The 19,125-nt window shown below is 39.6% G+C and overlaps 1 protein-coding gene across 4 annotated transcripts in view; it reads right to left on the bottom strand.

Annotated features, from left to right (window-relative positions):
• The window catches only part of LOC110984883 (cadherin EGF LAG seven-pass G-type receptor 2-like), a 111,482-nt gene that overhangs the window by 35,591 nt on the left and 56,766 nt on the right, over positions 1 to 19,125 (bottom strand). For all 4 annotated transcript variants that reach the window (XM_087135854.1, XM_087135853.1, XM_087135850.1 and 1 more), the window contains exons 4-5: positions 8,946 to 9,168; positions 8,112 to 8,316 (exon numbers count right to left, since the gene is read on the bottom strand). In XM_087135854.1, the coding sequence (XP_086991980.1) occupies positions 8,112 to 8,316; positions 8,946 to 9,168 (428 nt within the window). The remainder of the gene's footprint in view (positions 1 to 8,111; positions 8,317 to 8,945; positions 9,169 to 19,125) is intronic.

Genomic DNA, 19,125 nt, shown 5'->3' on the forward strand with positions numbered 1-19,125 from the left:
AAAGAATTCTTAATGATGTTATCACCTGGAGTTTTTTTCCTACATCACCATGAATCAGATCTATCTTGGATATATCATGAGAGGCCGAGTCTCAAATGTGGGCGTTCTTCACCTAACGAAAATGGAGAGTGTTGACAATATCTTGAACCAACTGCACTGCACTGGTCATGTTGAGAAAATGCCTGTTGACAAATTACCAAAGGCTGTTGTGTATGGGTTTCTTATACAGAAAAGGAGAAAACATGGTGGAAAGAGGCTCCATTAAACAAATGTCTTGCGACAACACCTTGAAGGCTACTGATATCCATGTGGAGGTGGGAAAACAAAGCTGATGTTTGGGTCACTAAGCAGAAGATCCACGTGATGGTAGAACAGTGGAGATGATATGGTGAAAACAGGACTTTGTACAAGGTGCGAGTGGCCACATACAAAAAAGCTGAAAACAGCTAGCATAAAGCTGAAATTTAATAAGTTCCTATAATTTTATACAGAGCTGGTGTACAAAAAAGCTGAAAGTAAAGAGTAGAAATCTCACCCAAAAAGCTGAAATCGACTAAAAAGCTGAATTCTCACATCCCCAAATGGAAGGTATCTGTGCCTTCATCAACCTCAACAGACAGCCAATGATGACGATGATCACAATAGAATACATGAACTCAGTTCAACCTGACAGCTCAGACACTTTGATTGAATTTGTGACATTCAAACAGCTCCTTACAACCAACTGACAGAAGAGCTTGAAAATAGAGAAACAGACTGTGCCAAAGCATGGAGGAAGGACACAGAAGGAGTTTGAACTGCCCAGGTGATAACTTCTGGCCAAGTACCGCTTTCTGGCATGCCCAGTGCATGTATGTCCATAGCCAGAGTGCAGCGAATGCTTGCTCCGCACCACCTGTTTCACAACCATAAGCCCCCTTTGTACCTCATGATCATCGCCGCAATTTTTCACTGGTTATCTACAACCTTAAAACATTGTGTACTGTAGTATAGGAAGTTAAATATTCATGCCACCGTTGGTGCTTGGTATGAGTAAATTGTTAAGTTGTTTATAAGATTTTGTGTTTTATTTGAGTCATTTTTATTACGGAATTTGGACAAAAGAGTATTTTATGAGATCTCATGATCATTCCTTGTGATGAAACAGCACATTTTATTTCTCGTAAATTTAACTGTCCTGAGGTGATCAACATACTGTTGGCCAGTCTTACCCAAATTCGTACAAAGACTTTGAAAACTGACGGTTTGGAGTAACAAAACAAAATTACAAACATTGCATGGATAATGGAAAACTGCACCAAAATATTTAAAATATTATTCATGACAGCAAAGGTAAATCTAAGGTTAGATATATTTTTTCTTTCTTTTACCTGGTCACTGCGATTAGTTGTAGTTGATTGCAAAGAAAATACCACAAATATTTTTACCTTATTACTGGCCCCACTTGTCCATCTAAGCTGCAAGCAGTAATCAGGTATTTTTGGAATGTTTACTCTCGTTCCTCTGACAGCATGGCCATGATCATCAAGCACTTTGATGAGCCAGAGTTGTAACTGCGTCTGTGTCTTTCCTCCATGGCTATAGCAAGGCCTGTATTACATCACCACATGACTGAAAACAATGCATCCTCTTGGGCAGAACACTGCCCTCTACTGACTGACACACATCAGCTATTCTCATTAAAATCAGACCTCACTTCTGAAGGAATGGACAGGCTGCTCTTAGTTTATTTTTTTTAAAAGAAGCAAAAATTTAAAATGGGAAAAGAGCAAATAAGACAAAAACAAGAATAAGAAGATGAAAGGGATGGACACCAATTTGCCTGAAAATACTTCTGAAGTGACCCCTTCTATTGTTGATAGCATGTCAGCGTGCAGATGTCCCCCCCCCCAAAGACCTTCTCTCCCTTCCTGGTGACACATAAATCACTCATACAAATGCTTTGGTTAGTTCAGGAATTTACAATTTTTTTTAACTTGGTGGTAGGTTTCCTCTGAGTAGTTCAATTTGCTTCTGAGGTCAATCAGCATAGATTGAGTCAACATGCAACCAGTCTTCTTCTCCTCACAACAAAATCAAATAATGTGAACTTTGCACTCCGGCTTTACGACTTTGGTCATAAATGTTTGGTTGCTTGGCAACGGGACCTGTCTGAAGAGGCTGGGAAAGGGGGGGTTGCTTTCAGAGGATTCTTTTCACAGGCACCTACACTTCAGCTGAGAACAGAACATAAGAGATGGATGTTCTATTGTGCCAAGGTAGACATGAGATTGGCTATTTGCTCTGGGGCAGCTTATTACACAAAAGAGTTGGGCTTATCTGTATTTTGCATCTGAGGGGGAAAAAGTAGAGAGAAAAAAATCATGAGAGAAAATCAAGTAAAACTTGCAGTTTGCTCTGTGTCATGTGTACATCTAGCCCCTTCAATTCCATTACCTCAGTGCTCAGGGGAACATTTCAGAAAACATCTCAGAGAAGGATGACATGCAGAGAATGAACACGTTTTGTATGAATGAAATGCTTCATTCAAGCAGAGCTGTTCAACACCAGTCAGAATTTTAAAGGAAGATGAGGAATTGAGGACATAATGCCATTTCACAGATCCCTGGAATCTGTGAAACGGCATTAGTCCCTATTCATACTTTTTAAAAATAAGAACCATGATTATGACGTGCGTGTACACTTTTGGATAGTATGCAGTGAGATGGGTTCTGATTGACATTAGAGCTTACTGCATGATACACCAGCCTTTGTGTGCTCTCTCTCTCTGCTGAATTTGGCTAGCTCTCAGGCTACAGTGCCACAGATACATAGGGACTGCTTGGTATCCTGACTGAAGCAAACGATTCACACTGATTCAAGACAAACACACACACACATACTTCTCAGGGAATTTTTTTCAATATATTTTTCCGTTCGTGACATCCTGCAAAAGAGTCCTTGCTTTATGCCTTGTTAAATGCACAGTACCTCAACTCTCAGTAGACTGCCAAAAGCAAACTGAACTGCATGTTTACAACGGTTTCAAACTCACTCCTCTTCAATGGTGCACACACTAAACAGCAACGAGAATAGACACTCAGACTACAAAATTGCCTGTAATTACCAGCAAGTTAAAGTCTCTGTAAGTCTTCAAGGTATGCTGTATTTATTGTGTTAGGACTTAACTGCTTGGGACAGCAATTTGTCTGAACACCTATGCCCATGTGATTTCCACAATTGCGTTTGTATCCAAGGGTGTTGCTCGTTATGCTGTTATATCCCTGCATTTGAAGTATTTATGACTGACAATTTTCATATGCAGTTGAAACCCACAGGTAGAACGAAAATTTGTATTTGGACATGTAGTACTGTTAAATGCACTACACTCCTCAAATGCAACTTGTGTTTTTTGAGCCAAATGCCATAAGTACACATTTTCAAACACAACTTTTCCCTCCAAAATATGTACCATGTTTGCCATTAAGAGACTGAGTAAGATTTTGAGTAAGAGTAAGACATTTTCATCCCAGTGACAACATTGTAGGATTGGACATTTATGAGCCCAATCAAACAGTACTTAAATTTCTATCATATTAAAACCATGCACTGTAATGTTAATGTCTGCTAGACTGACACAGCCTTCATTATCTCCAAGAATCAAGTGGTCTCTCTGTAGGAATTTTATATAATGGACTCCATTTGGAAGGCAATTTTGTTTTGTTTTACTCAGACAAGAAACTGGCCCCTTACTGCAATTCAAAAGAAACAGAAATGGAGAAACTGAACAAGCAAAAGAGCGCTTAACTAGCAATGGACTGAAACAATCCTTTGCCAAAAGTGAAACTTCTGAAGGACTGAGGGAGACAGATGCATAGCATTTACTCTTCACTCAACCGCCATTTACCCAGCCTTTTCAAGCCTCAGAAACCTGATCCACGCTCTCCACAATCCCAAACTCAGAATTGCACTGAAGTCCTCCGGGGGAAGGAACTGCTATACTTTTCAAATGGAAGGTGCCCTAAAATCCCTCGCAGGTGCTTTCAATTCAATGAATTATTTTCTATTTTTTTCTTCCTGTCTTTCAGGCTGGGGTGTATTGAACGTTTACAAAGTCTGAGCTTTTAGATTAATAATACTTCACTTCCTAAGGGATTTTTTTACCGTGCTTGAAATTAGGTGCCTAATCAAATACTTTTTGTTATTTGTAAGGTGGCCACAGTTTTGGTAGGGCAGTCAGTCACCTTCAAAGGTCACACACACTCCTGCCAAGGGATGCTTGGATGCACATGTACTGAGACAGGGGTACCAACCAACAGCCTTGTAAGCATTCCAAACTGTGTCATGCAAACAGCAGCAAACCCATGGGAAACTACCTTGTCCCACACAATGAAGACCGCTGGGATTCTCTGACAGATTTTCACTGAATCAATGGATACCCTTTCCCCTCCAGTTGACAGAAAGGAAACGCTGTAAGTGGGCAGTCCTGCTATGTGACAGGGCTGGCATTTTCCTTGTATCTCAGCAAGTCCACATTTTGCAGAGGACTTTTTTGAACAGAGGTGGATCAATGGACTGGACAGAAGCTATTGCATATGCGTAAGCAACCAGCAAAAAGCCATATTGCACTGAGTTGGAGGGTTTACCAAAGGCCTTCAAAACTTCATGTCTGAAGGCAGTCTATGGAAGTCTTGTAATCTCTTTCCCTACATCTCTACCCCCAACAACAATGATCTCTATTGCAAGTCAAAATTTCTTTCAACCAATCTTTGCCAGTGTCAACAATTTGGTCAACAATTTCTTCCCAGACCATTGTCCCCAACCCAAATGTTTCTTTCAAACACGGTGTAATAATAATCCACAGAGGTAATTCTAGGCAGACAATGTGCCCCTTCAAAAATCTGTGTGCCTTTTTCCGCTTACCAATTTCCACTTTTTCCTCAAAGATATGAAGTCAATTTTTGCCACTGAATTACTGTATTGCTGTTCCTGGTTTCCCATTGATAGGGCAGGATTATTCATGGTCTGTCAACAGTACCCTCCTCGGAGTTCCATTGTAGACCTCTCGAGACAATTTTTCTGTCCTCCAGGCACAAAGTTGACTGATCCCTCCCACACCAAGGGAACAATATCACCAACAAATCAGCAGCATTTCTCTTTGTCACCTGAATGTGTCCTGCTGGGTTTAGGTCCCCTTACTGCCAATACATCATTGTCACATTTGCTCAAGACAGACTGTTCACCGAATGCCCACCAAACTTTTTTCCAATACATGTTTCCGCATCTCTGTAAGATAAAGCACTGCGGTGTTACATCGACACAGCCCTAAGCACTGAACATATTTCGGCACATGAGGTATGGATAAAGTCACGTTCTGGTGGTTTGATGACTGAGCAGCCAAGGGCAAGAAGCATTCACGGTTAATCCACAGAATAGCTGTCCCGCTATCGTTCCTGCCTTCTGTTTGCAGCTTTCTCTGAAAGAAACTGATGGCTAATCCCTGAATTTTGGCATCAGATTACACACACTGGGGATCCCTAGGTGCTGCAAGCAGTGGGTTTGTTGACTTTGCTGTCTAGGCAAAGAAAATGGCCCGCAAAGGAGGGTGATACAATGATATCGGCAACATGCAGTTATCATACATTCACAATGTAACTCAACCAAGAATCCACTCAATACAAATCACTTTTGACTGCACAAGAGGCAAAGGCATAATTTCATTACAAGTCATGTCTCTGCAAAACGTAAGGGTGGTACTAATGTAAAATCTCTTCACATTCAGTTCATCTGAATGGAACTTCAACTTATCAATTTCAATGTAAATAGCAAAGTGGGATCTGAAATGTTATATGCATATTGTGCAGGAATATGACAAGACGTGTGTACGAAGGCAGCTTATCAGAAAGCCCTCATCTGCCAAATTCAGCACACACAGTACATGAATACATGTACATGACCATGACATATACATGTACACATGCCAGACACAGATGCCAGATCCGTGCATGCTAGAACTACATGTACATGTCACCAAGTAATCTGAATGGAGTTGATGCGTGCTCCTCCCACGCATGTGACAGTGGCAAAATTACTGTCGGTATATCAAATCTAGAATGGAAATGAGACAGCTCCCCATTGAGTCATGAAAGACAGAATTTCACAGAATAAAAACATAGGTACCTTGATGTAGACTGACAGGTACATATACTCTGTAGGTATGTATTTCACGTCACTAATGACAGAGTTTCATTGTCAAGTAGAAAGGAAGGTTTTTAAAAAAATCCTTTGGAAACTTCCGCCTTTTCCTGTCAAAGATGATCATTTCTGATGTGTAAGCCAGAGAAAGAAGAGATTAAACACACAAGCCTGGGCACCTTTTTATATATACTTGCATGAAATCTGACCTTTACTTAGGCGAGTTTGATCAGGGGCCCTGCGAGTGCTGAGCAAACACACAACATTCTGCTCTGTTTCATGGAAAATTATTGACTCAGGGCTTATGATGAACGCTCAGGGCTGCCTACATGTACATGTACACTGTTCCACCCCATGAAAGTATCACCAAGACAGTAATAAATTAATGTGTGTGGCAACTATGCAGACAGTTATGTGCAATGTGGGTTTATAAATGGATTTTGTAAGGTTTAACATTTCTAGGATAACCGTTGATTGGGGTGATCTTGGCATGCTACAGGAATTCAATTAATTAAATACCCTGTTGCCTTTTTATCATTAGTTCAGGGTTTTTTCCCAAATCATTTGTCAACCAATTTTCTCAGTGAGACAGTTCACCACGATTTCATCACCTATTTACATATTTCATGGTACTGCGTGGATGTAGTATTTAAATGCAGAGAAAAACCTAACTGCAAAGATTTACTGATTTACTAGCGATGACAACAAAAATTGTGTCAACAAATGATCTAATCTAAATCATGTCCTGCCAGTGGGTGTGGATTTTTTTATTTGAATTGCGGGAACACAGATAGTTGTAATGTACTGCATGCTAGAGATGTGGTGTCTTATCAACTCATACATGTGTACAAATCCACTTCAACTTCTGACTACGGAAGGGGGTGTCTTGTCCCTGCAGGAGATAAACTTTCGATACAACATCTAGAATATTCCAATTTATATTTCATCCCTTCATGTCCACTACAACTATGCCTCCGGTTCGAAATATTGTTTTTGAAGCCCACTGTATGAAGTCTACAGAACTGCATGTGTTCACAGTGTCATTCTAGATCTCACAACAGTACATGTGTACATACACAGTACGTACTGACTTCAACTTCTCAGTTCGGCAAGTGCACTTTTGCTCTGTCCCATGGTTTGTTCACTTGATAGACATTCTTAGTTTACAAAGGTAATTCGACCATGCCCGATCAAAACAAACAAATGAAATTTGATGACGCTCAAAGGACAGTTACCATTACAGCATTACTATCAGCAGGGTGACGCCTTTCTTTGACATATGTTGCTTGACCATGCACAACTCAGTCAACTGTGCCTTGGATGTGGCTCATGTTATGCAGCTTGGCTACATACGATTATTTGTCTAAGCTGGGCCTAACCATACGTAATATTTCTGTTTCTGCAAAAAACAAGTCAGGTGGGACTGTGGAGTGATGTGTGTGTGATGTTAATATTTGGCCTGTTGATATCCAGCTGACAAGGCTGTGCTACGTTTTTGAAGTCTGTAGAACACCAGCACTGTGGAAATATGAATGCTATATATGATTTGACAAACACTCTCCCCTACCAACAGAAAATGCAAATATTCAGTTTGTGAGTTCACAAAATTGGGCATGTCATTCAGTTGCTGGCAAATCTTCTTGATAAATGCAGCAAATTGAATTCTCAGAGTGTTGAATACAGAGAAAACAGCTGTATTCAGATTTGGATTTTATTTTGGTGATATTCAACCTGTCTTTCAACAGCACTGTATTTGGTAACAGTAAATGGAACAGGGCACTTCTCCACAGACAGAAAGAAATCGACAGTTCACAATTTTGAAGACAGCTTCTTAAACTCATTTCTGACCTGGACACCTGTCATAAACTGGCAATGGTTAAACACAGTTAATAACGGTTAGACACAGACAAGGTGATAGACAAAACTGACTAACTCACCCGTTCGTGGTAATCCACAACAACTTTATGCCATTCCCCATTGCTAACGCCACCAAGGATAGATGCGGTCACTACACTGGTCACCTCGCCCGCCGAGAACAGGAATCGCACCTGCCTGTTGACTATCTCCAGCGCAATGAAATCATGCTTCTGGTTATAGCGGCCGTTGTAGAACAGAAGACCGTTATCCACCTTGGTGGCAAAACTGCCGGAACAAACACAAGCAAAGACGTTTAAAACTTTCCAAACAAAGTACAGGTCATTTGAGAAAACAGAACCAAGCACAGTTTGTTCTATCAGCATGGCCATGCCAACTCACACTCACTAACATGTTTGAACTGGCATGATGCCAGGCTTTGATATAAAATGACCTTGCATCTCACTGAATCTGAACATGCAACCTGTGGTATCCTATAGACCTGTACTCTCTCAACTAGGCCTAAGCTATCTGGCTCTTCTGATGTACACTAAATTAATCCCCTGCATTTCATACAACACTGAAACACTGAGCATGAAAACATAAGCAACTAATACAAAAATCTCATAAATGTGGTGGTAATTTATTTCACAGGTAAATGAATCAAAATGTCAATCCTAAAATTGATAAAATACAGGGAGATCCATCTGAAGACTGGGTAGTGCACATGGAGGTACAAATTCACAACAAAATATTACAACATATAAATAAACGAAGGCCTATTTTGAAAATTTGGCCTTGAAGATTTTTTAATGTCTTTCTCTGCTCTCTCTTGCCCGCAGAAAATTTTAGTTCACAATTGCATTGCTACATTTCTTTTTCCCCATTTTAAAAAGCACAAAAACCTTTCATTTTACCTTAATGACATCTGGAATCGGACCCTCCTATTTAACGACCGGAACATCAGGAAGGCGTTTTCAGGGAAGTTCCTTGTCCGAATCTCGCACAGATCCCCATCATAATCATCTCCTGGACAGACACACTCAAAGCCCCCCAGTAGGAAGTTCCTACACAGGCCGCCGTTCTTACACAGGTTGTCGGTACATCGACCATTCTTGAAGTCGATCTCACAGTTTGGGCCTTCAAGAAGAAGTACAGAAAAGAACAAGGATTAAGGCTTCTTGAGATGATATCAATGCTGGTAATATCCCATGCAGAGAATAGAAAATGTTTTTTTTGCCCAAGATCCAGCATATGAGAGAAGTACATGTATATGTACAACCTTGGCTTATCCTTAGATAAGCTACTGTAACAATACATGTACCTCAATTCAGTAAGTGAAATACTCCCAAGGAACATACAGTATAACATGCCTGGGTTGAAGTGAACACTACAGACACAGGTCACAAGTTCACAACATGTATTTGGGATGAAATTCTTGAGGTGATACTTTAGGTGATTAGTTGCTTAATCTTTATTATTTAATAAAGTAAAATACATGTAGTTGAGGACTTAAGTTAAGGGCCTGGAATGTTCTTCAAAATGCTCTTTGAGTCCTGCACAGTGCTAGTAATCAACAGATGTACCAGAGGCAAACTGCAATTGCAACTCCAAGGAATTATTTCCTTTCTTCTTCAACCATGAATTCAGAATAAATCTTTCATAGCAGGTTTCGCTGCCCACACCTCACAGACTCCATCTCAAGTCAATGATTAATTGACCATTCCTTCCTGCACTCTAATCATTTGTTGCCGATGACGAAAGATGATGCTGCAAAGAAACACCGGCCACAGAAAGCTCCAGTTCATCATTCACCCCAGGATATTTGTTCATGGATATTCCCGTCATATTACTGCCTCTCATTAGACAAGAATATTTTTCTCATATACACACACCAAGCATCCATCAAGAAAAGTCGTAAATGACAGACTTTATTAGAGAGCTCCACAGACATGAATATTTGATTGTAAATGGATGTCAACTTTCTGACTAAACGAGGACCTACCTTCAGAATAATGGTGTTTACAGCAAATCCATCATTCTGAACTGACAGTGGACAATATGCAAATCATTGTGCATTTAGCAACAGTCTTATCTACCTTTTTGGATCTTGCTGTGTATACAGGTTCATTTAGAGAGTCTACAGGAATGTTTAAAGTGGTACTCTGTGGCAAATGTCATCAATCCAAGGCCAAGTCAATTTTAATGATTCACTATTCAAATATTTGACCTTCAGTTCAATCGAATTTCTGAAAATTCAGTTTTACTGACTTGCAGATTGTTGATGAACCATAAACAAAATCAGTTGCAATAATGCACACAATTGTACATTATGATCACTATAATAGCTTCTCATATCTAGGAGTATCTCCAGCCATGATTTATCAAGATTTGGAGACGAACAATACTTCTTGTCCTGTTGAAAATTTTTATACCTTTTAATTTTAATGAATAATTTATTTTTAGAATTGAAAGATTTCTATTATTTTTCATTTGAATCTGCTTGAAAGAAGCCTCATTTAAAACAAAAGAAAAATCCCCTTTCCTTTCCTTTCCTTTCCTTTCAAATTCAGAAAATAAGATTTGAATATTTGATAATCAAATATTCGGCACAGCCCTATATCAATTGCATATGGCGTTAGGTTCCATGTGTCAAACATCTTTAAATATGTACAAATGTAGAGGTTCTAAGATGACCACATGCACAATTGAAGAAAAGCCCATTATTTGGAAATATCTTACCTCTTCAAAAGGGCTTTAAAAGCAGTGATTACAAATGTTTAGAGTTTGAAGAATATATGTAAAATCCATTATGCAGTGCAAAGGGAGTCAGATGTGTGTTGTGTTTAATTGAAGGTCAGTTGTACATGTATATTCTAAACCTGTGTTTAGGTACGGTACAATAATAGAGTACCGAAGTCACGCGCACAATTAGTGAGTAAAAGACATTAGCGCGAGAACCAGGGCGTGAACCAACACGCGCGCGTACTCCATTCATTTGCACTGCACTTTCTGGTTCACAGTGACGTCACACTTCGGTACTCACGGTTTCTTTAATAATCAACTGCCAGTTTAAACCAAAACATTCTGACAGATGACAGATGTGCTCTTACACTATACAAAGAACACTTACATTTGGGTCAGTGTTAGATAGTTACTGTTGAATCATATACATAATTTCAATGATTTATATCAATATCCAGGAATATCTACACATACACACCACCCTTGGCCCTTCAAGCCTTGCAATACCTGGGGTTCTAGCATCTCAACAATAATATTTATGGAACATTACCACAATATTTAGATAAATATATCATGTCTTTAGTTTTTATATTTCAGATGACATCAACTGAGAGGGCCAGAGAATGGTAGTGGCTACATAAAGATGGTGTGTAAAGTTGTTCTCATGTAGTCACCCGTGTACGTGTAACTCAAGGAGTCAAGCACACGTTCTGCATGTACTTCATTTAAAAGGTAAAACATGGCGTCAGCATTTCTCCATTTCCTAACCCAAGACCTTTCATGTTAAAGGCCATGATAATGAACCCATAATGCCAGTGAGTTGTAGCTCTCAACACATGCCAGTGAGTTGTAGCTCTCAACACATGCCAGTGAGTTGTAGCTCTCAACACATGCCAGTGAGTTGTAGCTCTCAACACATGCTAGTGAGTTGTAGCTCTCAACACATGCTAGTGAGTTGTAGCTCTCAACACACATATAGATCATATGCTTCCATCTTGCAAATATTCATATTTTAAATGATTGACACATTCCTATTTCCGTAAATTACACAGCATTTGGGTTGTTTATCAAAGATGCGGATGGCAATATAGCTGATCATTATGACTAATAACATCTTCACTGCATAGTACAGTAAGTCACAAGCATTAAGTATGCAAGCAGCAGGCATCCGAGCAAGACACAAATGTGAACAAAAGAAAATAGCTACAATATATTTTAATTTTTACTCCCTACAAAACTGGGCTGAAGCGAAATTGTGAGTTTAGTTTCCTACATGTAACTTAGCTTCCGAACCCCAAAATGTTATCAACAAATGCACTGCATTAACTGCATTTTGCCTGAGAAAGATAAGCTCCTCCATGGCACATCTTACTGTATCTTGCATCACACATGTTGAGTCTTGCATTCACGTTTTGCAGTTCTGACAAAATGCACTATTAGTATTGGGGCAGTACACATTTAGAAAATGACAAATACTTCAGATATGCTGATAACATCACAGCACAGCGTATAACTACCATGCTGGGGCATCATCAACACCAGTGACGACATATGGGAAGACCCACTGCATGAGTTAATGCAGAGGCCTGGCACATTGGTCATAGTTGGCATTTTATCATGGACTTAATGAGCACACACTTGGTCTATTCAGCAGGCACATGTACACTTGGTGTGATTTCTAGCAAAAATAGGTCATGCATGCATCATGCATGGAGTGGAGTGCCACCAAAGGGACACAGAATGGGTAGAGCGAAATGCCAACAATAAAGACTATCATGGCAGGAGGCCTCCTCCTATATACTGATCACAGCCGAATATCTGGTATTTCATTCGTATCTCAAATGTGACAGTAAAATGTTCCTTTACAAGCAACGTAAATAGTTTTCCCATTTCATGACGCTTATGATTGTGTCAATTAATCAATGTACTTAACAGGAAAGTGAAAGAAAATTACTCTCTTAGCTTTTTTGCTACATACAAGAATCCTGAGTCTTCCAAAATTGACCATTTGGAACTATATGTAACTGCCTCATTCTTTGTTCTTAAGTTTCAAGGAAGATGTGCAGGACACTATTCTTTTAGGGGATAGGACACAACTGGGGAGTTACCAAAGACACTACATGCATAGGCATCAATTTAAGGATTTACTTTAATTGTAAAACTGCACTATTGTGCCCAGAGTGGATGAACAGTACCTTCATAGCACACTGTGATGTACCTGTGTACTCACTACAGACTGTTGCATGCCATTGTCAGTGGCAGCTGTTGCATTTGTCTAAGGTAGCAATTCCAGACCATTAAATGTGTTTGGCATTAGGAGACTGAAAAAAACACTGCATAGAGTCCCCATAAATCATATTAATGGAACAGCAGCAATAATGTTTATGGCTATCAGAGGACAAGGTGGCTTTATTGAAGTTATAAGCCTTGTTAGCTTGGGACTTACAGGAACTGGGAAAATACTTTTACATGTATTTGCACAGAGGGAAATAAAGAAAATGTGGATAATACAATGGCGTCAATGTAAAATTTGTTGTTCGTGAGAGAGTTAAATACCTTGAAGTTGAACACTGATGTAATACATATACATGGAACATCCATGCATCTGCATGGCTATACATACATGTACATGTATACACGAATGTTCCAACAAATTCAAATTATCAACCCTCGCTCTTATGTGTGTAGTTGTGTGTCTGGCATTATTAAATTTGAGAAACACAGAAAATGACGTGAAAAGCTCAATCACAATGAGCAGAACAGCCCCATTCTCCTGGTAGTATAAAGATTACCACAACTCCATTGTCCACAGACCAAAGCATGCATTTCTCTGTTCATTCTTTGCACGTACCCGTATGTACATGTACTGTGCGTAAATACAGTGCCTTGAAAAAAGTGCAGTGAGGTCAGACTCAAAATATTTACCATTTACCCATGGAGGTTAAAGGCAGGGTGCCATACCTTTGTTTAGCTTTCAGAAATGGAGGACAAGTTACAAGGGATCTTTAGAAACTCAAATGGGTGTTTCATACTGATACTCCAGCGAGTATGACGAGAATTCTGAATTCAAAAAGTGACCAAATGCAACCAACTTTTTAGTTTTGCAAAAATGTATTCTGAAGTGATTTGGACACATGTACAAGTACATAACAGAAATACAGGCATTGGAGACCAAAGAAACACGATCGGATTAGACCTGCAGCAGAAATCAGGGGACTGGGGCATGATGGGAGGCAGTGATAAGCAAGATAAGTAGGAGGACTGCGGAAGATGTCGTAGCAACTAAGGATGAGTGATGAACTGGATACACAACCTGAGTGCTCGGGAATGTCAAGGTACGGGTGTTGATTTTACGCTATCGTTTTTCCCCCCTGAAATTGCACTCGCTCCAGGCCATTTTGCCTCCCCTCCTTGCCTGTCATTTTAATAGCTCAGGGCATAGGGACATTTCCCGTCAATGTCTTCCCAGCGTCATCATTGTTTCTTGCAATCTCAGTTTGACTTGCAAATGTCTCAGTGGGAGAAAAAGATGGAGTAGGTGAGAGCCCTGCCACTGCACACAGACACGCCGCGTGCACACACAAAATGGAGTCTTGAAAGCTTTCACACGGTGCTGAGAACATTTGTGCACGGACAGGCAAGTTTGGCCGGGGGGGGGGATTTTAAGGATGCAGTCTTCTTCCAGGCTATAACTGCTCTTTCAGGTTGAAGAAGCACCTCAGATATCCTAGGGCCAGTGTACACATAACCATCTTCTGGGCAATGACAGAGATTCAGCTGTAATGGTCTGATGACAAAATGTACCATGCATTTTGAAATGAGCTTGAACACACTGTGCTAAAAACTCACCAACATGCACAATTCAAACAAAGCTATCACTCTGGCTTACTTACTTACTTACTCTTACACTATGGTCATTATCACGAATAAAACCTTTTTTTCATTTACCCAACTGTGTGGAAATAAACACCCATCACATATCACATAATTCACACAGAGTTGAAGTCTGACAAATAAATCTTCAGCTACTGATTTGGGTCAAAATATGGTCCAAGGCAGCACCACCATGGTTATAACCTTCAGCTGCTGAGTCCACCTCTCAGGAGTTTTTTCCCCTGCCATCCCAACAATCCTTGGCATTTCACACCCAGAGCCACAATGCCCGCCAAAACCACACTTCTATCCAGGAATCCAATTCTCCTCTGGGGTGCAATTCTTTTAAATGGACTCATCACTGCAGTAATAAAAGAAACCAAACCAGCCAGCCACAGGGGGACTGGACCAAGTTCAACTACCTCCAAGTCTCAATTAGTTGCAGTAGGCCATCAAAATGGAAACTTGAGTCTGTAAGGCACATGAACACACGTGCTACACAACAAAAGTCGGGACTGTACACACCTTCTGCTGCAATACCCTTCCAGGTCTGCCATCTCTCATTATTCAGCCCATGATTTCACCTGTCATGTCTAGTTCCAATTTAGAGTTTTCAGTAAAAGAAACTTGGCCAGCTTGATTGTACAAGGTGAAAAAGCCACAGCAATGGAACAAAGCTACATTACCTGAGAAAGCGTGTTTCTCAGCTGGTTTTGCAATACATGTACACACATTGCTTAGCCATCATCTACCAGTTCATTACATAGTTAAAGCAAGTCTTTGATATTGGTGTCTAGGTACATGTATTGTTTCACAGAAAATGTTGCTTTATAAATTCCATAATCCCGATATGTTAACCATAAACCAGGTGAGAACTGGAACCTTTGGAATCTGGAGATGGTCACACATGTATTTCCCTGAAATTTGGCATTATGTAGAACCTCTACATAAGCATGCTATTTTGGCCTAATTTGGGTACTGTGTAGGCCTACAAGCCTGTAAATGATGTCGATTCAAATCTCAAATGGCAAATCTCTGTATTTCTTTCAAGGAGGCTCACAATAAGACACTAGAGTAAGTACTACTTCACATGCAGACTTCCTGGGCATACTTATACAGTCAACATATTTCAAAATAACTTTTTGTACCACATTAATTTGGAAAAACAGAAGCACTGGTATCAGCATTACTTTAACTCACATGAAAATGATGTACATATACATGTATGTTTAATGAAAAAATTAACATGCATGGATGGAACTGCACTTTTGTGCCTAATGCTCCTTACCAGCACAATGTATACAGGTATCAGCTTCCACTGGCTTGGCTGCACTAAGTAGTGACTCACTTGAATATGAAACTAAAAGGACTTTCTGCACCATTCATCATTATAATCTCTATGAGCCACAAGGAGCAGCTTCTTCAGAGGGCTTTGTATCACACTGCAACCATTTCTGCCTGGACTACATTATTGATTAATGAAGCCATGATACCTTCAGCGTTATGCTCCTGCATTGTTGGGTGGTTTAAGAACAAGTGGTACATTTAGGCCTATTGATGAGTGGCTAAATTGAAGACGATCAAAGGAGATATTGTGCACTATTCCACTTAAAAAGTCAGGTTACAATTAATCAGTAATTTATCAGCGACATTCTCCGACACCAGACATTACATAAAATGCAGTATATTCATACTTCATATGAGGTAATGATATTAAATAACAATAAAATGAGTTCGTATATTGTCACAGTTTTCATAAAAAGACAAATTTAGCCCCAAATCATGACCGTTATGAAGTTTTGTTTTCGTCCAAATGAACAAGGTTGTCTGATGCTGAGAAAGTAGTGTAACCAATTTGACCTGATCTATTGAAAACAGCTAAATCACAATAATATCTGTACAGCAAATTTCATCTAAATTGCATTTTTATAAAGGGGCAAATTTGTGCTTCAAGAAATTACATAGGAGATTAGCTTTTTCATTTTCAAGGAATGACAAATACAACTCTCTAATAATATGCAATTTCAAACCTGGTACATGTTATTACAACAGCACGTGCATGGCCAATACTGTTCTTCAATTTTGAGTTTTCATAAAGTGACAAATTTTATGTGAATCAATAATCTTTAATATCATTCAAATTTTGGATTGCACATTACACTTTTAGGAACTTTATGGGAACTTAAGCTATGCTTCCATGCAATGTACTTACTCAACAAATTAATTTCTACGAATTCTTTGTTTAAAAAGTGACAAACTTACAATGTGATTTACTTGGAACTTTCTTTTTTGCTGCAAAGTGAAATTGGTCACTTTGCGAAAGCAGTGATATGTGCTACTGTAAATTCCAACTAAATTTATTTTAGGAAGTAAAGCTTCTCTTTGAGAATGTCTATTTTAACACTGACATATGTGATCCAAAAGCAGGCTCAAGTAGGTAACTTCATAACCCTAAAATAGTGGAACTTCCTCTGTTCAGATTTTCATAGGAGTTTTACAGCTATCAATACCCGTAAGAAGCTTACTGCAGACAGAATTATGATTTAACTTGGATCACTTTGAAGTGTTAAAAAAAGCTGAAGGTGAGGAATTGTCCAACATCACAAATACTGACTTCAGCCTGGTTTTGGGATGGTGGGTTACATATTATTTAATCCCATTAACAAAGGGACAAATATTATCATTAACCCTAACCGTCCTCAATCCTCCAAAATCCTTTCAGGCAGTTTTGGAGGATTGAGGCTGTATGGCAAAATTGCATTGCTGATTGCCAAGGATGCATTCGTTGCATTGTCTCAATGTCTTGGATTAGACCTTGTACTGTTTATGCTCAATTCACATCTAGATTATACATGTGACATCATCCCTACTGCTCCAGGATACCATTCACACTGCCTCAACATAGGAAGAATTTTCAGAGGATTTTGAAGGATTGAGACAGTGGTAATCTCTCAATGGAATGCATTCAACAAATATCAGGGGACCTTGAAGAACTGAGGCAGTACATCCAATATTTCCATGGGGCAGTCAGAGGATTTGACGGATTGAGGATGGTTCCTAGCTAAAAGGGTCTGGGGGGTTAAGGCAAATGATATCACTGGTTTAAAGTTCAGCACTGGTTACTTGATGTTAATCCTCAGTCTGTACATTATGTGAATGATTTCGTTGTGAACCTGCATGTATGAATGCTTCATTTAAAAAAAAAACAGCATGGGTTGAATGGTTTGTCACAAAAACTTCCTTGGGTTTCCTGTGCTGACTTAAGCATCCAAAATTCATCCAGGATGCAGAGATGGGTTTGACAGTAGAAAGAAGACACATGGAGAGACCAATTTAACCTCAGCAGGTCACTCATCAAGAGTATGGCCCTAATGGGCGGTATATACCAAGCTGTCCTAACTAAGGTCATCGCCAGGCCAGGCCCTGCTGGCTGGTCACTCAATGCACCAGTAATTGGGTATTTATCACTGGGCCTGTGCAGTCTGGAAAGGAGGGAAGGAAGGTGACTTGTCTAGTATCCAATGGCCACAGCCATAAATCACTACTCAGCTGAATGGGGCTGTTTATTTGGGGCTTGCTGTACATGTGAGGTGTTTATTTGGCCTGTTCAGAGTGGTAAGCTTATTGTTGGGTTGGGCCCACAGTTCTTTGTGAATGCAGTGCAGGAAGAAAAGTAATATATGAAGTACAGAAAATCTAACAATGTCAAGCTACCACTTTCATTTTACACGTTGCTTTTTAATTAATAATGTAGATTCATCTTATTGCGGGCATGCTACTGAAGTCAAAGCTTAGGCTACATAAATTAAAAGGTGGGCATGTCAATCCTAGCAAAGTCTCTCCCAAAGAACAGAGAAACATTACCAGAAAACAGTTTACAGTGGCTTACGTTATATTCTCCCAAGTATGAATCAAACAGCACTGGGCCAATTCAAAGCTACACAACACATTTTACAGTGCATTTTATTCTGTGATGGCACACACGGGGTGTACATTTGTATCATGCCTTTAAAATGAAAAAGAAAATCTTTCCATCAGGCAGGCTGCATTACATGTACATTATTGTTTATACAAATTACAACGTTCCAGTATGGTGGACCAGGTAGCCTCTAAAAAGTACCATTCTTAGGCAGTCCTCAAGTAAAAATAAGCACCAGTGGATAGCCAAAACAAAACCCAAGACCCAGACAGCACACAGGATCAAGAGTAAAGGCCAAAATTCACTTTTTTTTTCTAAAAGGTGCACAGGACCATGACAGGACTAATGTTTCATCTGTCAACCACATAAACAAGGTGTATACACATTCAGATTTATTGCTAATCCAAGGACAGAACAATAAAGATAAACTCCGCCAAGATTTCATGTGCTGCTGTCCATCACTGGTTAGGGGTGCTTGATTGGGTCCTTTGTCCCCCCTGAGTATTCTGATGTGAACCTCTCCTGTAACCTTTCCTTCATTAACTCCACACACTGTCAAT

This window comes from Acanthaster planci, linkage group LG04 (assembly GCF_054643075.1).
Source record: "Acanthaster planci isolate LZ-2023a linkage group LG04, COTS_SCS, whole genome shotgun sequence".
Taxonomy (NCBI): domain Eukaryota; kingdom Metazoa; phylum Echinodermata; class Asteroidea; order Valvatida; family Acanthasteridae; genus Acanthaster; species Acanthaster planci.